Here is a 22,295-nt window from a genome sequence, read left to right as displayed (position 1 = left end):
TTGAACTGTTCTAATTCAGTGAACTTCGTTAGCTTTCGTCCTCTACTTAAGTCATCTCTATAGAAATGTGCTCCATCGTATTTCCTTGGATTTCTGTATGCTTCTTTTCCTCTGACTCCTTTTTCTGAACTTTTTTCCAGTTTTAACTGCAGTCTTCTCCACTTTAAAATATTACCCACTGATCTTGTGTTCTGTTTTAGATGATTCCACATTTCTGTCCTTTTTTTCTTGTGAAAGTGCTAATGTACCTTTGTCTATTTGTCTTGTCCATTTCCCCTTCATTCCATCTATTTCGTATGGTTTTTAGGTAATCCTCTTTTCTTTTTTTTATTATTATTTTAGTTTTTGTTTTTTTGAGATATGATTTCTCTGTGTATTCCTGGCTGTTGTGGAACTCCTGTGTAGATCAGACTGGCCTCGAACTCAGAGATCTTCCTGCCTCCACCTCCCATGTGCTGGGATTAAAGGTACGCACAACCACTACCCAGTTTATGTATGTTTCTGGTTTCCAGAGGAGGAGAGCCTCATTTTCCACCCCTTACCCCTTGTTTTTTTTATTTTTGAGTTGGTATCCAAGCCCAGATGAAGGTTTAGGTTGTTGTAGAACTCTATATAACAGACCATCCTAAAACTCATACTCTTTTCTCTAGATGAGCACAGCCCCATTCAGCTCCTGTCTCATCTTTTAACCTCATACTAAAATGCCTATATAAAATAAAACAATATTTTTGGCTCTGATAATGCCAGTTATTTTGTTATTTGGCCTTCTATAGCCTATACATTTTTTGTAGTATATACTGTATGTATGTACTTTAGTAATATTTTGATGCTTGTTACAGATAATAGTAAGAACCTGGAAACAACCTAGATACCCCTCAACCAAAGAATGGATAAAGAAAATGTGGTACATTTGCACAATGGAGTACTACTCAGTGGTTAAAAAAAAATGACATCATGAAATTTGTAGGCAAATGGATGGGAGTAGTAAAAAGCATCCTGAATGAGGTAATCCAGACCCAGAAAGACATGCACAGTATGTATTCACTCATAAATGGATATTAGACACAAAGAAAAGCATAATCAGGCTACAATCCACAACCCTGGAGAAGCTAGGTAAAAAGGAAGACCCTAAGAGGGTCATACATGGAGTGCCCCAGGAATTGTAAATAGTTAAGATCTCCTGGGTAAACTGGGAGGGGGGTTAGAAGGGAGAGGATGGGGGATGGGAACATGAGGGATTTAGTTGGCCAAGTAGGGGGAAGGATGGAGAGGGAGAGCAATAAAAGATTTCTTGCTGGAGGGAGCCATTATGGGGTTAGGGAGAAACCTGGTGCTAGGAAAATTCCCAGGAATCTACAAGGATGACCCCAGCAAAGACTGAACTGGCCTTCCCCTGTAATCAGATTAGTGACTACACTAATTGTCATCATAGAACCTTCATTGAGTAACTGATAGAAGCAGATGCAATGACCCACAGCCAAGCACTGGGCTGAGTTTCTGGACTTCAGCTGAAGAGAGGGAGGAGGGATCATATGAGCAAGGGGGGTAAAGATCATGATGGGGAAAACCACAGAGACAGCTGATTTGAGTTAGTGGGAGCTCATGGACTTTGAACTGTCAGCTGGGGAACCTGCATGGGACTGAACTAGGCCCTCTGAATGTGGGTGACAGGTATGTGGCTTGATCTGTTTAAGAGGGGTCCTGGGAGTGGGACCAGGACTTATTCTGGGTGCATGAACTCATTTTTAGGAGCCCATTTCTTATGGTGGGATACCTTGCTTTGTCTTGAGACAGCAGTGAGGGTCTTGGTCCTGCCTCAACTTGGTATGTCAGACTTGGTTGACTCCCCAAGGGAGGGAGGCCTCCCCCCCCCAGGAGTGGATGGGGGAAGGAGATAGGGGTGTGGAAGGAGGGGAGGGAGGGAAACTGTGCTTGGTATACAAAATGAAAAAGTTTTTTAAATAAAAAAATATTTTGGTGCTTGTAATTTTCTTGAACTTACATCACTTCAAAATTTAGAGGCAGATTTTTCTAGCCCTCTTTGTCAGCTCCCAAATCACAACATGGAGATTTATTATTAATTATGAAAGCTTGACCTATAGCTTAGTCTTGTTTCTAACTAGTTCTTTTAACTTATATTAACCCATTTTTGTTAATTTACTTTCTGCCTCGTGGCTTTATTACCTTTACTCTGTACAGCCCATGCTGCTTTTCTGCTTCCTTCATGACTGACTGGCCATTCTTCACATCTCCACCCTTTCCAGCATCCACTCTTCCATGAAAATCCTGCCTAGCTGTTGGCCATAAAGCTTTTTATTAAACCAATTCGAGTGACAAATCTTCACAGTGTATACAAAGATTATCCCACAAAAAACTTTTGTATTTGTCAGGCGTTTATTATCTGCCTGTCTATCTTCACAGATTTCTGCATAGACATTGTCCGCGCATAGTCCTTTCTCATGTGTTTGTTTCCTTCTCTGTGTTTTTTATTTGTATATACACATTCTTTAATGTAGCTATCACATTACCTGGAAAATACTGGTTTGTCTTTCTTACTAATCTTTGAGTTACATACAGTGTAGAACTAGATCCATATTCATTTTGGCATATTCTTAGTGCCTAATGGTCTTTTTTTTTTTTTTTGTAAACACAGGGCATATTTTTACTGAATGTTCATTTGAACTCTAGTTAAGTGAGCTTGAATTAAGAATCAGTTAATTACTTGAAAGAAATGAACGATTTTTTTCAAATCCTGATTTTGTCATTAGCATGTAGCAATTTTAAGATGGGTTTGGTGGAATGTGCATACAGTCCTGATATTAGGAGGCTGAAGCAGGAGAACTATGAGTTCAAAGGCCAGCTTTCCCCACATAGCAAGTTTGAAGCCAGCTTGTGTTATGTCAGACTCTTTCTCAATAAAAGCAAAAAGTCAGAGCTAGAGATGTAGTTTAGTTGGTAGAGTGATTGACTAGGTTCCATCCCAGCACTGCAGGACGCCAGGTTGTGTAGTAGGTAGCACATACCTGTTAGACCCAGCACTTGGGAGGTAAAAGCAGGGGAATCAGAAGTTCAATGTCATTCTTAGCTACTTAGCTAGTAGCCTGGATTACTTGAGATTATGTCCCAAGAAAACAAGAAATAGATTGTGATGGTTAATATTGATTGTCAACTAGATAATGATTTAGAATTAACTAGGAGACAAGCCTCCTAGCACATCTAGAAAAAAATGATCTTAATTTAGTTAGCTTCTGGGCCTGCCTATGGGATATTATTATCATCTCAACTAAATTAGTTGATGTGGGAGGACTCTTTAATTGTGGGTGGTACAATTCCGTGGGCCGGGAGTCCTGGAATTCATTAAAACGAGAAAGTAAGTAGAGTGCCAGCACTCACCACACTGTGCTTCCTGTGATCCTGCATGCATGTAACCAGCTCCCTCTTCAAGATCCTGCAGCCATGACAGACTCTCCTGGTACTCTGTGCTAAAATTAGCTCTTCCTAAAGTTGATTCTTGTCATTTATTTTGTTATAGTAAAAAGACAAGGATCAACACAAACACAAAAAGCAAAGCCAGATAAATAAAATCAAACCAACAGACTAGCCAACCAAATAAACTTAAAACCCCCAGACAAGCTAGTAATGGTGGCACATACTTGTAATTCTAATACTGAGAAGGTAGAGGCTTGATAATTCCTACAAGGTCACAACCAGTCTGGTATGTATAATATTGATTTTAAGATAGCCAGGATATATAGGGAAGCCATCTCAAACAATAACAACAACAAAAACATAAGCACCCAAGAAACAAACAAAAGATGTGGCAGCGTTAAATTTGTGTCATTTGTATATGGAAATAAACATCAATTTGTTAGTTATTATTGAATGCTTTGAGACTTAGAGCTCTGTCATGTTCATCTCCATGTTGCTAGTACCTAATCTCTTACCTCAAAAATATTAAATTGAAGCCAGGCGGTGGTGGTGCACGCCTTTAATCCCAGCACTCGGGAGGCAGAGGCGGACAGATCACTGTTAGTTTGAGGTCAGCCTGTTCTACAGAGCAAATTCTAGGGCAGCCAGGGCTAGACAGGGAAATCCTGTCTTGGAAAACCAAAGGTGGGGGGTGGGAGAAGGAAAAATACATAAATAAAATAAAACTTGAGAAATTGTTGCTAACAGACCTGGATATCATAAAAATGTGAAAAGACCCTCTTTGTGCGGTAAAGAAATGATACTAGATGGAAATAGGATCTACAGAAGAAATGAAGATTATGGGAAATACCATAATGATAGATGGCAACAGTAGCAAAGGGGAAGGGCAAGTGGGTTTCTTGTATAGATTAGATAAAGGGTGTGGGACTATTAATTCAGGGTAGGCTGATAAGTTATGGGGGAATACTGTACTCATTTCAACAACTGCTTATAAGTAGAGATAGTTAAAAACTGGCCTGAAGAATGCAGATGAGAAATAGTTAAAAACAATGGATACCGTTCGAACATAGAAATACAAGATAGTAGAATTAAAATCAGCTATTTCATAATTGCATTAAATGTAAATAGACTAAATAGTACCAAAAAGATGAAAACAAAAGACATATCTTTACTGTTCACAAGGATTTGAAATATAAAAATCATTTTAGTTGAAGTAAAAAGATGGTAAAAGGTATACCCTATGGACGCTATTGTTAACGAGTTGGTGTGATTAATGTCAGACAAGGTAGCTTCAAGATAAGGAAGACTGCTAGATCTAAAGAAGTTCTGCCTTACTGTACCCCCCATGTCATACGATTGCTTCATTTTTATTACTTATAAAATGCAGTTAATATTTGAGCTATCATATTCAGTACTTAACAGGATTATAAAGTGGTTACTATTACCAGTGTATGGGTGAAGCTCAGAGAGTTTAATAGTTTTCTTAAAGTCGCGGAGCTAGTCAACTTGGTAAATTGCTTTTGAAGTCAGTTTCACTGTGATTCAAACTTTTTTTCTTTCTTTCTGAGACGGTTTATGGAAGTTAGGTTGGTGTTGTGTGACACTTTCTAGGGAGATGCTAAAAAACTTGTTTACATCAGATAGGGCACTGATGACAGACTAAAGCAGTTTTTCCACTCAAGTGTAGACCAGGGGGTTTCCTGGGGTTACTTACAGGAGTGTGGGTGAGGGGTTACTTACGGCAGTATGAATGACTTAAAAGGCAGTTGTCATTGAAAAACTCACCCTAGCTTAGTCAGTGACTCATGGAAGCTGCATCCCTGGAGCTCCTTGCATGACTTATAGGCAGATTGACATGGCAGAGTCTATACTCTCCAGCAGTTGTTATGGCTTATATAATCTTCAGGGAGGGCCTTGTGAATCTTTTTTTTTTTTTTTTTTTTTTTTTGAGACAGGGTTTCTCTGTAGTTCTGGGGCCTGCCTGCCACTGCCTTCCAAGTGCTGGGATTAAAGGCGTGCACCACCACTGCCTGGCAAATCTTGTATGTTTCAAGAACTTTCTGAAACTTGTGACTTTCTGAACCTCCTAAGTTTCCTTTGCTTCTAGGTCCCGAAAGCAGAATATATTGTGCGGCAGCCAGCTGGCCTCAAACTGTGCACCCTGTCTGTACCTGTAGAGTGCTATATAGGTTTTTGTTTGTTTGCTTGTTTTTAAACCTATACTTTAGCTGGGCTGTACCTTAGATGGGTGGTGGCAGTGCACTGCACGCCTTTATTACCAGCACTTAGGAGGCAGAGGCAGGCGGATCTCTGAGTTTGAGGCCAGCCTGGTCTACAGAATGAGTTCCAGGACAGCCAGGGTTACATAGAGAAACCCTGTCTTGAAAAAACGACCAACCCAACCCAAACCAAAACTATACCTTGTTTTTCTGAGAATATTCCTTGAATTATATTGCATTCCCTGCATTGCGTCTATATAAACACACCTAATTTGAGGAGCTTTTTTTGAAGTCACCTATCTAGTTCCTTATTCCCTTTTGGAGCTCTCTCCCACTTCTTGTATTCTCTCCTTCCCTCCCTCTCTCTGACAAGGCCTTATTCTGTGGAAGGTTGACTTTAGATTCTTAGATCCTCCTGCGTCTGTCTCTTGAGTCCTTGAATTATAGGTATACATCACTATGCCTTGTTGGAATCTATCCTTTCTATGCAAAAAACCAAAGAACTGTATTCATATGTCATTAATGAACATAATTTTAATTTTCAGTATTAGCATTTATGTTTTATTATTGCTAGTACATTTTGAAGATGTCCCTTTCCTAAATGCGGGAAATGCTGTTAATAACTACAGTTGCAATTTTCAGAGATAAATGTTAATTTGCTAACATTGTATTTAAAGTAAATTAAAGAAAAAGGCAGGTGGTTTAGATTGTTGGAGTTAACTCTGAATAAAGAAGATAGTAATATAGTAATATCCACAGCCTTCTGCAATCTTAATGAAATGTTGCTTAGCACAGTAGCACAGTTTTAGGGGAGTTTTTGAATACAGGGTCTCACTGTATAGTTTGGGATGATCTTGAACTTGCTATGTTACCACTGCTGGCTTTGAACCTCTTCAGCCTCCCAAGTGCCACCACATCCTCTACCTGTAAAGTTTTAGTTTATAAATTAGATTATGACAGTTTATTTACTCTGTACATTATGTTTTTAGTTTCTGTTTACAGTGAATACTTATAAGTTGTAATCTACAGTAGGTTATAAAAATGAGGTGTGTTGGCATTCGTGTAAGGAATCAGTAGATTAAAAGACCTGTGAAACCCCAGGACAGCAGCTTTCATTTCACCCTCTCATTTTAGCTCCTCTCAGTGTGCCTGACCATGGTGGACTTTCCTACCTTTTTATTACTATTTTTTGAAAGTCTTATGTGAAAACAAGTGTTTAATGAAATTTCCAAGAATTGTTAAATACTTGCTCCCTCTTGTGGATAGAAATGAGAATGTAAGCTTACTAAGATCCATTCTCTCTCTGTTGCTAAAAGATGTACAATCAGCGGTTTGTAAAACTTACCAAAACATTCCTGTTTTTGAGAATTATTAGTACAATTTTACCAACCTAATAATATTTTAGTTCACATAAACTAGTTGTTGCTCAAGTACTTTTTCTTTTAAAGAAAGGAAAGACTTTATAGTTTTCCAGAATAAAGTTTGTATAATAGTATAGTCACAAACCACATAGTGGTGTTTTGGCCAAGAACTAATTGTATACAATGATGATCCCATAAGAGTATAATGGAGCTGAAGAATGTGAAGCCAGATTTGCCCTGTTGGCCCGAACTTGTCAATCATGATTTGTTACTGTTTCAAATATTACTTAAGTTGCTGATACTTTCTTGGAGAATTTTATATCTTTGTTTATGAGGATGATTGCTATGGCTCTGGAGCAGTTCTAGGCCTGTCTTGTGCTGAATGCCACTGAGGTGAGACAGTGTACTACCAGAGCTGCTTGGTAGTACACCTAGACTCATTGCTCTTCTTTTTGGAGACATGACCCTGCTAATGGCTTCAGGCTGGTCTTGGACTTTCTTTGTAGCATTGGCTGGCCTCCGCCTGCTCATCTTCTTCTATTTCATAAGTGCTAGGATTACACATGTGTACTACCATGTGTGGTTTATGCTGTGGGAGGGATTGGTCCCAGGGCCTTATGTATGCTAGGCAAGCACTCTACCAATTGAGCTACGTCCCAGTCCCTGAGCAGACTTTGGAGAGTACTAATGTTAGCTATTTCTTCACTGCCTTCCAAATTTTGTACAAAATTTTCTAGTAGCGTTTCCTAACTTGAAAATGCCCAGGAAAAGAATTTTAAAAAATGTCCTCTTGGGGATGGGGAGATGACTCAGCAGTTAAGAGCACTTGTTACTCTTCCAGAGGATTGGGATTTGATTCCTAGTACCCATATGGTGATTGACAACCCTCTGTAACTCCAGTTCTAGGGGATCTGATCCCTGTGGGCACCAGGTATACATATGGTACACATACATGTGTGTGGGCAAAACACCCATACATAAAAACAGTGAATAAATTAATAAATAAATGAAAAAAATTACTCTCAGCTAAGTTCGTACAGTATAAGATCTCATTTTTCTAATTCACCCCATTATTGGTTAAGCCGTACCTCAGTTGCTTCTCTTATCACCCATAGCAGAGGCCGTGAAACTGCCATTGGGACTTGATTACAGTCTTATGATTCCATAAGGCCTACTCTCAGGGACTACATGCATCTACTGGTCCTTCAGCCACATTGTGGACTCTTTTAATCAGGGAAGTTTTTTTTTAATTTATTTTTTTTATTAATTAATTTATTTAATTATTAAAGATCTCTGCCTCTTCCCCGCCACCACCTCCCATTACCCCCCCTCCCCCAATCAACTCTTCCTCCCTCCTCAGCCCAAAGAGCAAGCAGGTTTCCCTGCCCTGTGGGAGGTCCAAGGACCACCCACCTCCATCCAGGTCTATTAAGGTGAGCATCCAAACTACCTAGGCTCCCACAAAGCCATTACGTGCAATAGGAACAAGAACCCATTGCCATTGTTCTTCAGTTCTCAATAGTCCTCATTGTCCGTTATGTTCAGCAAGACCGGTTTTGTCCCATGCTTTTTCAGACCCCGGCCAGTTGGCCTTGGTGAGTTCCCGATAGAACATCCCCATTGCCTCAGTGTGTGGGTGCACCCCTCGCGGTCCTGAGTTCCTTGCTCGTGCTCTCTCTCCTTCTGCTCCTCCTTTGGATCGTGAGACTTCAGTCCAGTGCTCCAATGTTGGTCTCTGTCTCTGTCTTCTTTTATCGCCTGATGAAGGTTAATATTCAGGAGGATGCTTATATGTTTTTCTTTGGGTTCACCTTCTTATTTAGCTTCTCTAGAATCACGAATTATAGTCTCAATGTCCTTTATTTATGGCTAGAAACCAAATATGAGTGAGTACATCCCATGTTCCTCTTTTTGGGTCTGGCTTACCTCACTCAGGATAGTGTTTTCAATTTTCATCCATTTGTATGCAAAATTCAAGAAGTCATTGTTTTTTACTGCTGAGTAGTACTCTAATATGTATATATTCCATACTTTCTTCATCCATTCTTAATCAGGGAAGTTTTTATTGTAGTCAATACTCCATAGAAGAGGGTTGCCTAGGGAGCTACTTCCTACTTCCATATGTCTTAGCTTTATTTTGAATGTTTTCTTACCCTTGGAAGAACGGGTATATTGGGATTGTCCTTATTGCGCCACTCTCAGATGCCTTAGTTGCATGTCTTAGAACGGGTCAAAGGTGATATGCTAAACTCCTCTTTGGTTCTGATTGTCCTTATTTGGGGACACTTGTGTTGCACAACTTTTCCTAGGGAGCTATGAGAAGTTAAGAATAGATCTGGAACTGACAGCAGATCAAGGAAATGATTCTGCTTAAGTCTCGCTTGGTAACTCAGTGGGTTTAATGGGGTTCTGGGAGCATGGGGACTCTTCAGTAGAGCTGCCTACAAGTTACACAGACGCTGTAACTTCCCAGTGTAATCAATCATTCAGTGATGCAGCTTCCATGAGTCATAGGAGATGAAGCTTCTTTGTGGCACAAAAAGCTGCTCTAGAGTCATCCATGCTGCTGTAAGTAGCTCCAGTGAACTGCTGGTTCATCAGCTAGACTTGGGTGGGTGTTGTCAGCGCTCTACTGACACGAACTTTGTTATGACCACCCAGGAGAAAGGTCGTGTAACGAGAGAAATATAAGTCTAATATCTGCCTCTCTCTTTTAGCTCATTTAGGAGGTCAGGAATGGAGAAATAAAAAGCTAGGTAACTTTATGAAGCAAACAATAAGGTAGAAAGAAGTTGTTACAGACAACCGCACTGGAGAAAGAGGGAAGGACTTGCCAGGAATTTCATGTATTTGTTTTGTGCACTTACCTGAGATTCTTGAAACTAGTAATTCATGTGTTTGTAGTTTTACAGAGTTTGGAGTATTTAAATAGATTGTCCTGGTTGAGTGTCCCTGACTCAAACAATCTACAATCTGATGTTCCACAATGTAAAATGTTTTGAGTGTCTGATGCTGAAGAGATTTCAGCTTTGGGACATACTGGGTTCTCAGAATAGGGATATTCAACGAATAAAGGACTTCAAGTATTAAAAAGTATTAAAGTAATCCTTTTCTCTTTTTCCTCCTCTTTTTGTCATTTGGCAAAATGAAGTGTGGTTAAATGTGGCTTAAATGTAGTAAATCTTTGAGATTTTTTTGTTTTGTTTTGTTTTGTTTTGATGCAGAAAGTCCAGTAGTTTTGGAGAAACGGTTTGATAGTAGGCTAGGTGTGAAGACATTAAGACTTATTGGTTTTAATCATATATTTTTGTTTAGAGGAGAAGGTAGTGTATATGAAAAAATGCATTTGATTGGCCTGTATGATTTTTGTGTTCTTATTTATATGCACGTGGTATCATAAGCAAAAGTTCCTCTTTGATGTATTTGAAAATAAATAAAAAGTCTAACTTTAAGATACTGCTAGAATTTAACCACAATTGTTAATATTTGGCTTTGATATTTCTGTGAAATGCATTTCAAGTAATGAAAAAGGTAGACACCTCATCAGAAATTCATAGTTTGAGCCTTTGCTTTCTAGACTTAGTTTATTTTTTATTTCAGTGATAATGTTCTGGGTAATTGACTTAGAATAACAGCTGCATAGGAAACAGATTTTCAAAAAAGATTTATTTTTATTTTATGTTTTGTCTGTATGCCTCTATCTGTACCATGTGTGTACATGATACTCACAGAGGCCTGAAGAAGGTATCAGGTTCTTGGGAACTGGAGTTACAAATGATTGTCAGGCACCATGTGGGTGCTGAGAATTGAACTATTCTTAATTGTTCAACCAGCTCTCTAACCCTGAGATGGATTTATTAACCAGAATTGTGTGTGTGAGAGAGACGAGGTGGGGTGTATGTTTGGGTATACAACTTCTTGTGTAGCCCACGCTGTCCTTGAACAGCCTATGTACTAGTCTTAAACTCTGACCCTTTGGTCTTGAACTACTGACCTTGAACTCCTGATTTCCTGCATCTACCTCCCTAGTGCTGTGATTACTTATTAACCAGAATATTACAAAGGAGTGGATACTTTTAGTTGAGCATATATTCATGATGCCTTTTTCCTGGTATTAACATACCAGAGAAACCAGTTTGGTCATCAGTATTTGAATTTGGTAAGCACTGAAGCAGAGTAAATTATCTGAATTGTTTTGGCAGATGGCTTACTCAGTCTGTGCTAAGTCTAGAAATTCCTCCTCCATTTCTAGTATTTGAATATTCATGCCATTCTTTGTTTAGTAATTTTTTTAGGGAGTTTTGTGCATGTGTGTGTGTGTGTGTGTGTGTTTGAGTGAGACTGGGGAGGGGGGTTGGGGGAAAGGGAAAGGAGAAAGGGAAGGGGAGAGAGGGAGTCTCATATAACCATATATATATATATATATATATATATATATATATATATATATATATATATATATATATATATATATATATATATAGCTTCTGGCCTGGAACTCTATATGGAGACTAGGTTCACTTTGAACTCAAAGAAATCCACCTGCCTCTGCTTCCAAGGTACTGGAGCTGAAGGCATGTGCCATCACACCCGGCTCTTTCTTAGCATTTCTAAGAAAGCTTCATAGTGATTATTTTGGAAAACAATAGACAATTTCTAATTTTATAATACCCTTCTCCTTTCCCTCCCTTTCTCTCCCTCCCCCCTTCCCCATTTCCTCCTCGGGTCCTGCCCCTAGCTTGTTATAAAGCAGAGAATTACTTCTGGTCCTCAGCCTTTACTTCTCTGGCACTGAGATTATAGGCATGTTTTTATTAAGAACGTTTAGAACTCGTGTTACAGTTCCTTCCTTCCTTCCTTCCTTCCTTCCTTCCTTCCTTCCTTCCTTCCTTCCTTCCTTCCTTCCTTCTTTCCTTCCTTCCATCTTTTTCCCTATACATTGCCAGTGCAGTATATTAGAAGATTGATGTGGAAATGAGCAGTGACACACTAAGCTGGGTAAAATTCCTACTGGTATAATTAATAATTTCTTTTAACAAGAAAACTTTTTCACTGAATTAAAAAAAGATAGTTACTTGAGAGTATGTACATAAAGTTGCCAGATATATGTACATACTGCCTCACTCTACTTGTTCTCAGACTTAAGTTAATGTAACTTAAGTATGCCTAATAAAATGTGGAGTTTAGAATTCTACTTGCTAGAAGGTAGGTGATACAGTTGTCTGAGATAAAGGATAAAAGCTGGAGTAATCTACTGTTGGAAGATGAGGGTCCCACAGTAAATGATACTGTGCTGCTCCACGTTGCCTCTTGTGCTCACTTGATAGTGACTTGGTTAACACAGGCCCAGCCCCTCTGCCTGCCTTTTCCGAGTTATCTTTTGAAATCATGTTCCCCTCTGTGATGGAAGCACTGACAGTCACATTCTTTTTGTACTGCATATACACTTAACTTCTCAGTATTTGGTATCCCTTGCCTATGTCTGAGTTTTTCTGTAATGTGGAAATTGCTAGCCTCCTTCTCTTTCTTTTTCCTTAATTTTTTTCAACTTTAATTTTTTGTTTTTGTCAATATGCTTTTTCTTTTTTGAAAGAGGGTCTTTCTATGTAGCCCTTGCTGGTCTAGATCTCTCTGTATTGACTAGGCTGGCCTTGAACTCACAGAAATCCCTGCTTCTGATTCCCAAGTGTTGGGATTAAAGGCGTGCCCCATTATGCCTGGCCCTCATGTACATTTATACTTTAACAAAACTGTATAGTTTTTAGTTTTCTAAGATGAATGCTTGTTGTCTTTTTTTTCGCCTTTTCTTTCTTGTCCCTATCTTTCCGAGCCACTTTTTTCCTCCTGTCTTTCTTGTTGTTTTTAGAATTCAAAATTGGTATTTGCCAATTATTATTTATGAGTGTTTCACCTGCATGCATGTCTGTGCACCATGTTTGTTTCTTGGAGGTCAGAAGAGGACACTGAACTCTCTGGGACTGGAGTTAGAAACGGTTGTTAGCTAACATGTAGGTGGTGGGAATTGAACCTCAGCCCTCTGGAAGATTAGCAAGTGTTCTTAATCAATGAACTATTTTTCCAGCCCCAACTATTATTATTATCAATTATGAGTATATGTGTATCTATGTGTGAGTGTGTGCAAGTGAGTGCAAGTGCCCTCAGAGGCAAGAACCATTGACTACTGTAGCAGGAGTTACAAGTGGTTTGTGAGGCATCTGCTGTGGAAGAGCAGTAAGTGGTCTTAATCATTGAGCTATCTCTACAAAACTCATGTTTTTATTTTTTTGATGAGAAATTGTTTTTAATGAATATGCTTTTAAAATCCTGTATTTGTACAAAAAAAATACTGCAGACTGTCCCACTGCATTTGACAGCAAATATAGTGTAATCTTTGGTTAACCAATTCTAGGAGAATGCTTCTAGAAGGCATTTATTCCACATGATAACCTTTTGGAGAAGCCAAGCACAATTAATTTTCATTTTTAAATATCTACAAAGTTTTAATTCTCCATTACACAAATAATTCCTCAAAATCTAGAGATTATTTAAATGTATGTCAGTTATTGTACAAATAGAATACACAAAAGGATCAAAAATATACATATTCTCTCAGCAAATTTTGTTACATAAATAAGAAAAATATATATAGCCGGATTTTCAAAGTACAATTTTCCTAACACTGTGTACAGAAAGTGCTCATGTTTGTTTAATCATAAAATTATGAGTCTTTCCTATCAAGAAATATAAGAAATAGTAAACATAATGAATATGTAATTATCTAGGTGTGTATTTTCTTTATATATTATTAGTCAAATGTAATTACTATTGCTGTTATCCTGTTCATGAAAAGAATGTAAATTAGGTACTTTGAACATTCATAAACAAAAACTATATAGAAATGATATGGTTTGCAATTGTAAGAATTCTTGAAGTTGTGTTCTAAAAGATCTTATAACACTTAAAACTATGTAGTTGTTAATTGACAGTAGCAACTAGTTTTAAAGAGGTACACTTTGTTTTGGGAAGCTGTGCATTATTTGTAATGCTCATAATTAAATTAACTAGATGGGCTTGGTGGCTCAGGCCAGTAATCCCCCCACTCAGGAGGCAAGAGGATTTCTTCAAGTTCCAGGTCTGTCTGACCTCAAAAAATCGATGTTTTATTTTTTTATTTTTTCCTCTTTTTTCATTCAGTGGCCTTGGTACATTTCTTTTTCTGTGATGGTTTCTTTTGCCTTTTCCTGTGAACAATAATTTCATTGTATTTTTCACTTAAAAATTTCTTTATTCTTTCCTTCTTTTCCTTCCCCCACCTCCCTGCTTTGTCTCTCTCTGTATGTGTGCGTGTGCATACATGTGTATTTGTGTGTGTGTATGTGAATGTATGGATGCATGGCACATTTCATGTGTGATGGTCAGAACCCCTTATGGGTGTTGGTTCTCTTTTTCTACTTCGTGAGTCCTGAAATCAAACTCAGATTATCAAGATTGGTGCCAAGCTGAAATATTTTACCATCTTGAGAACATACATTTTAGGTTACAGATGAAATTATATCCATATCAAGCAGGGTTTTTCTTTTCAGGAGGAGCTAATTAGTTAGATTATAGCAATATAGGTTCAGATTATTTTTTATAAAGATACTGTAACATAAACAAAAAGAGACAAATGCTACATGCTAGCTTTCTAAATCAGTGGTTCTCAACCCATGGATTTCGACCTCTGGGGCAGAATGCCTCTTTCACAGGAGTTGCCCAAGAGCATTGGGAAACATATTGACATTATGATTCATAACAGTAGCAAAATTATAGTTATAAAGTAGCAACTAAAATAATTTTATGGTCAAGAGTCATAACAAAATGAGGAATTGTAGTAAAGGGTTGCAGTACTAGGAATGTTGAGAACCACTGCTCTAAATACTTCCTTATTCTTCTGTTCACTTGTTTTCAGTGTTTTAAAGTTTTCTGTTTTAGGAAGATCAGATCTTTATTTAATTTTTCTCTTCTGGTTGTAGGGATCAAATCTAAAGCCTTGCACATAGTAGGCAAGCACTCCATTACTGAACTACATCCCCAGCCTCAAACTAAATAGTACATATGATAAATTATTTTAGTTTTATTAGAATATGCACATTCTCATAATTGTAAATACTTCCATAGACTTTGACTTACAGTGGATTTACCTAATAGGTTTTCAGCTTTTCCTTGGGTGATTTTCAACAGAAACTCTAGTTTGAATTTTGATCTTTTCTCATGCTATCTTTACATGGTTAGATACTTTTTCATGTTGTTGGGCAGCAAGCTGAAACTCCCAGTCAGCTATGTGGTTGAGTTATAACTAACTGACACTGTACCAAACACGGTCTTGCTAAGCTATAATATGTTGTAGATTATAGACGCATTTTGACATGGCATTTGCAGTGGGTATACAGGAATATAATCTCACTAATAAGTCTAGGAGCTTCTGTACATACACGTGTACATAGAATTTACCAAGTAAAGCACATATTAGTCATACTAATGATTTATCATATTAGTAAATAATACTTATAAATTTAGCTTACATAAAAAATGAGGAAAGTACTTGTCTTAGTTTGGGTTACTAGTGTTATGGTGAAACATCATGATGAAAGGCAACTTGGAGAGGAAAGGATTTATTTGGCTTATACTTCCACATTTGTAGCCCATCACTGAAGGAAGTCAGGACAGGAACTCAAACTCCATAGGCAGTAACTGATGCAGAGACCATAGAGGGGTGCTGCTTATTGGCTTGTGCATCATGACTTGCTCAGTATGCTTTTTTTTTTTTAAGATTTATTTATTTATTATATATACAACATTCTGCCTCCATGTATGCCCACATGCCAGAAGAGGGCATCAGATCTCATTACAGACGGTCGTGAGCCACCATGTGGTTATTGGAAATTGAACTCATGACCTCTAGAAGAGCAGTCAGTGCCCTTAACCACTAAGCCATCTCTCCAGCTCCTCAGTATGCTTTCTTATAGAAACCAGGACCGTCAGCCCAGGGGTGGTACTGCCCATAGTGAGCTGGGCCGTTCCATATCAATCATCAATTAAGAAAATGTCCACAGACTTGCTCACAGCTCATTATGGTGGTACTGTTTTGTCAACTGAGGTTTCTTCTTCTAGATCAACTCTAGCTTGTGTAAAATTGACATAAAACTAGCCAGCACAGTAGTCATAAGGAAGATATTATTTTTCACTGTAGGTAATATTCAAAGAAATAGAATAATTTGCTTAGGTTGACTGTTACACATTCCAAATCTTTATTTGTAGACAGAAGTTTCTGTCCCACAGCCATTCAGTCCCAAAGAAACACACAGATGCTTATATTAATTATAAACTGGCCTACTAGCTCAAGCTTATCATTAACTAACTCTTACAACTGAAATTAACCCATAATTCTTGTCTATATTTAGCCATGTACCTTGGTACCTTTTCTCAGTGAGACATTCTCATCTTGCTTCCTCTGCATCTGACTGGTGACTGACTCTCTGCCTTTCCTCTTCACAGAAATTTTCCTAGTCTGGTTGCCCCTTCTATATTTCCTGCCTTGCTTTTGGCCAATCAGTGTTTTATTAAACCAATACAAGGACAAATTTTTACAGTGTGCAAGAACATTATCCTACAGCATATATTTTTTCTACTGTGATAAAATAAAAATATCCCCTATTTACCTGCCACACATCCATCTATGATTACCATTTAACTCAGAAGATTACAAAGTAAAAAGAAACAAATCCCTTTAATTTCATACTTTAACATAAAGATGACATTAACTTAGAAAGCAAAATTAGTAATCCGAGTGAAAAAGAAACTGGTATTTCTCAAGATTGTGAGATGCAATTCTTTTTTAAATGTGAAATGAAGTCTTTAGTTTTCATTAAGTTAGTTTAGAGCCTTTTGGGTTTAAAAAGTTGGAAGACTTTTTCCCAGAGTATTTTTTTAGAGGCTTTATTATGCTGAAATACATTATAACTTTTCCAGAAATGAATCATTTGCCCTGAAACTTGTTTTTCCATGCATTTCTCAAATACTTAAAATTCTTTGACAAGTGTTGGAACTGTTCATAAGAAAGAATAAAATAAAACAAAATGGAAAATGTTAATGAAATAAAGTATCTCTGTAGACCATATTTGTTCCTGCCAGGTGCATGAGGCTTTCATAGAAAGTGGAACATCTTAAATATATATTTAATGTATATTTTTATATACTGAGGTATCCCAGAGTACTCAGAAGGAAAGCAGAACTTTTTTTTCTTATGTATATAATTATATACTGAGGTATCCCAGAGTACTCAGAAGGAAAGCAGAACTTTTTTTTTCTTATGTATATAATTATATACTGAGGTATCCCAGAGTACTCAGAAGGAAAGCAGAACTTTTTTTTTTTCCTTCCAAGCCAGGGTTTCTCTCAACTTTGGTGCCTGTCCCAGAACTAGCTCTTGTAGCCTAGGTTGGCCTCAAACTGACAGAGATCTGCTTGCCTTCACCTTCTAAGGGCTGGGATTAAAGATGTGCACCACCACTGCGTGGCCCAAGCAGAACTTTTAAGGAAGCTTCAAAAGCTTTCAGGTGCTCCTGAACAAGGCTCAAGAATATTTAGAGATATCCAGCATTCAAAATATGAAAAGGTCCAAATATTTGGACATAATCACAAGTTATCAAGCATACAAAGAATCAGGAAAGTATTAATCCATAATCCAAGAAATTCCCAATCAATATAAATAGGCCTATAATTATAAATAGACCTATAAATGATAGATTTAGTAGAAATGGTCATTGAATGGTACTGTATATATTGTTCGAGAAGGAAGAAAAAGTGGACCAGGAATATAAGTCTGGTAGAAATTGTGCAGTGTTTTGGATTTGAACCTAGAGGTAAGGATCAGGAGGAGATATGTATCATGAGAAATCGTGTTGTATGAACAAACTGACTTGATTTAACATTCTACACATATGGTATAGCACTGTCATATAGATGGTCTGTCATTGGCCAAAACACTGTTATGTGGTTAGTTAGTTTGTGTATATATGTATGTGTGTATGTATATATATGATCAGGCCATTTCTTAGGTATCTACATTGTGCTATAGTATTTTTATTTTATTTATATAAATTAATTGTTATATATTCATTATTCATAGTACTATACTTCATAGACAGTTTAATAGTGAAAACTGTTATTGAAAATATACTTTTTAAAAGCCCATTATATACTTTGGCCATATTTGCCACCCTCTCATTCCCTACCCTTAATCCTCCTTTCCTTTCTCCACCTTGCTAGTCTCCTCTCTTCCCCTTGTTCCCTTCTACTTTCATGTCATATATATAATATATAGATAGATATTTATATAAAGATATTTATATGACTTTATGTATCTGTAAAGAATTTTTGAACCAAAAAATGAGATAAAAATATGGCAGTTGTCTTTCTGTATCAAATTTAGTTCACTTATTGTTATAATCTCTAGATCCATTCTCCAGCAAAGAACATAATTTCATCATTTATGGCTGATGCAAACGCCATTGTATATACACACACCATCATTATATATCTACGCCACAGTTTTTTTAACCATTCATCGGTTGCCTTATATAGTCCTTCAGGTGTATACCCAGAAGTGGTATGGCTAGGTAATATGGTTTCACTTATTACTTATTACTTCTAGCATTATGAGTTGTCTCAGACACAGTATTTCACTCAAAACTAATGCTATTTCTGTGTGACAGCTCTGTAACTCAGTGGCCAGAAACCATAGGGATATTGAGGCGTTTCTCTGTGGTGGTTGATCCTGTTTAGAGTCTTTGTTTTGAAGTTGCATATGTATTTGGGATTGACTCCTCAATATTTGGTCTCATGTGTGAGTCATGTGTATTTATTTTACATCTTCTCATAGGATCTTAGAGATGCCTCCCCCCAGTCTATATGATGGCATGTAGAAGTGTAAGTAGAAACTCATGCTTTTGAAGACATGGTCAGAGTTACTATACCACCACATGCTTATTATAGTTTTCATAGGAAAGAGATCAAGTCATATATTCAAACTCAGTGTCAATGGAAAATAATCCTTAGTGAAAGGAACTAGAGAGTTCTATGGTCCTTATTTGTGGAAAGTTAAAGAACTGGGTTTAGTATCACATCTCTTTTGTCTTGTGTTCACTAGCTTCAGCCATTTGAGCATGGTGTGGTGTTTTAAATTATGTCCTCTTCTGAGCCTCTATTCAAAATGGATGTTGAGGTTACATAAAATTAAGAACTCACCACATTTTCATATTAAATGTTCATATTTTTTGACCCTGGACTGTATAAGATAAAGAAAACTGGCTGAGTACTAAGCATGCACACATTCCTTCTCTCTGCTCTTGACTATGGATGTGATGTGTGAGCTGCTCTGTGATCCTGGTTACTTTTCTGTCAGCTTGGCACAAGTTAGTGTCAAATGGGAAGAGGAACTTCAGCTGAGAAAGGGTCTCCACCAGATCCCCTCAGACAAGTCCGTGGGGGCATTTTCTTGACTGATGGATAGGTGATAGAGGAGGACCCAACCTACTGGTGGTAGTGCCCTCTGGACAGTCTTGGTTTGTATAAGAAAGGCTGAGCAAGCCCTGTAGCAAACCAGTAAGCAGTGTTCTCCATGGCCTCTGCTTTAGTTCCTGCCTCCAGGGACCTTGCCTGCTTGAGTTCCTGACTTTCCTTCATGCAAGGCAAAATAAACCATTTCCTTCTTTAAGTTACTTTTGGTCATGATATCTTTATCTCAACAATAGAAACAAACTACAGTATGTCTTAAATGTTTTCTCCCATGACTTTTCCTGAAGTGATGGATTGAGATTTAGGATTGTGATTAAAAATAAACTTTCCCCTAAGTCGCTTTTGTCTGAGTATTTTGTCACACCAACAGAAATGAAACCAGGACAGTATCTTTGAAACATTGATTTCTCTTTGTTAAAATGGGCATAATAGCTACTTCAAAAGGTTGTAAAAGGATTGAATGAAACGTAAGTTACTTGGCTCATATTGATTTGTTGACTTTTTATGTATAAGAATTCTAATGGAGCCGGGCGGTGGTGGCGCACGCCTTTAATCCCAGCACTTGGGAGGCAGAGGCAGGAGGATCTTTGTGAGTTCGAGACCAGCCTGGTCTACAAGAGCTAGTTCCAGGACAGGCTCCAAAACCACAGAGAAACCCTGTCTCGAAAAACCAAAAAAAAAAAAAAAAAAAAAAAAAAAGAATTCTAATGGACATATGTTTCATTTCTGTGATTATTGAGAGGATCAAAGGATAGTGTAAATTGACTTATGATAAATAACGTGCTAGTTAATTCCAAATATCTAAGTTTTATGCTGATGGTAACAGATTGTTTTTGAATGTTCTTTATGGCTTCATTTTCATAATTTGAGAATTGTATTACTTGAGTGTTCAGTATTGTGTTTGGATAGTTAAATTCTGTCATTTTGTTTTTAAGTCTTAGGGGAAAATAAAAAGGTCGATCTCCAGCAGCTGTTTCTGTGTTTGCTTCATGTGCTGTTCTTGGCTTTCACAGGGTGTTTCTGTTTTCATAGTTGGGGAGGGAGACAAGGTCTCATTGGGTAGTCTTGGCTGGCTTGGAACTCATTATTCAGGCCATGCTGGCCTAGAACTCAACAGAGATCTACCTACCTCTGCCTCCCAAATGCTAGGTTTAAAGGCATGCGCCACCATTCCTGGTCAAAATCTGCATTTATTTGTTCATTTGTGTGTGTTTGCGTTTTCTCACGCTGTGGCATACATGTGGAGTTGGAGGACAACTTACAAGAGTTGATTTTCTTTCCATAATGTGGGTCCCAGGAATTGAGCTCAGGTTGCCAGGGTTGACACCTTTACTGACTGGGTCATCTCTTCCCATCCCTGTAATTGTTAATATTTGCAAGTAAGACTTTTCAAACTCTTATGTATTAACTACTGAGAAGTATGAGCCACTTAATATCTTGACTTCATTCAGATTATATGCAGTTTAAATTATGTTTTATACCATTTATATTTTAAGTCTGACCTAATTTCTAAAATCCTAAAAAATGCATATGTATTTGGTTTTTAGGCATGTACTGGCATTGAAAACATCGATGAAGCTATTACATTGCTTGAACAAAATAACTGGGACTTGGTGGTAAGTACTTTATTCTTTGACCCGAGTTTTAACTTTATGAATTCTTGAATGGCCTTAATGTTTATGTATATTTATTGCAAGTTGTTTTTGTAATTATATCACTAAACTTTTATGTTAAAACTCTTTTATAGTAACATTTTTATAATTTATATTTACTGTATTAACATATTTCTATCTTACTAAATATAGCTACTCGTTTTTAAAATGTTTGCGTAATATTTCATGTTGTTGTAGTATAATAGTTTTACCATCCTTATTCTGGTGGGCATTTAATAGTGTTGCAGTAGTTTACAATATTGTAAACATTACTGTGGAGAACGTTCTTATATATGTGTATTATATATTTTAGTATTTTTTCTAGAAGAAACTGAATATATTCAATTTATGACTGAATTTTTGGGTCATATTGAATACTTTTAGGGATTCGGATACTTAAAGCCTAATGGACTTCTGGTTTTATTCATTTATGTTTTTGTCAACTCTGTGGAGATGACTTTTTTTTTTCTTAAATCATTGATCCTGCTGTCTCCTCCCTTCTATCTCTGTCTTTGTCTTTATTTCTTGGTCTTATCTCTCACTTTGTTTTTTATTTTGGTACAGGAAAATTGAGAAATATTTCTCCTGCCTGACCTGAATTCATGCTTTATAATTCCTGTTTTATATAGAAGGCATGGTAGAGATGACAGTGCCGTGATGGGGATAGGGATGAGGGGCAGCAGCATATTTGGAGTGATGCTTCTGGGCTACTTGTCTTGAAACCTTTTGCAATAACAAATATATTGTTTAATTTACATATATTTGAGATAGTCTTTTGGTCAAGCTGATAAAAATCACTGGGGAGGTTACAAAGCCCACTGAGTCCTCTTGGCTTTACCAAAGGGAATAAAGGAGAACCAAAAGGAAGACCAAGAGAGTGGGCTATATCAACCCTGTCGCGGTCCCCCTCGGCCAGCAAGAAGGACACGCAACACCGGAGCTCTTCTTGCTAAGCAGTTTATTCAGGACCTTGTTAACAATTGTAAAATCTCTCTCACTCACTCACTCTCCCCCTCTCTCCTCGGGCAAAACCTCCCAGCCATTAAGTAGGCATGGGCAACCAACCCCGGATTGCCAGG

General features: G+C 37.5%; 1 protein-coding gene across 3 annotated transcripts in view; it reads left to right on the top strand.

Moving 5' to 3' along the window:
- Faf1 (Fas associated factor 1) overlaps positions 1-22,295 on the top strand; it is a 310,745-nt gene that overhangs the window by 19,745 nt on the left and 268,705 nt on the right. For all 3 annotated transcript variants that reach the window (XM_057784436.1, XM_057784435.1, XM_057784434.1), the window contains exon 2: positions 21,112-21,180. Coding sequence is in view for 2 of the 3 variants with exons in the window: in XM_057784435.1 (XP_057640418.1) it covers positions 21,112-21,180 (69 nt within the window). In the remaining variant the exon portion in view is untranslated. The remainder of the gene's footprint in view (positions 1-21,111; positions 21,181-22,295) is intronic.

The sequence above is a fragment of the Chionomys nivalis genome, chromosome 11, assembly GCF_950005125.1.
Source record: "Chionomys nivalis chromosome 11, mChiNiv1.1, whole genome shotgun sequence".
NCBI lineage: Eukaryota > Metazoa > Chordata > Mammalia > Rodentia > Cricetidae > Chionomys > Chionomys nivalis.
This window is presented reverse-complemented; position numbering and strand designations above follow the sequence as displayed.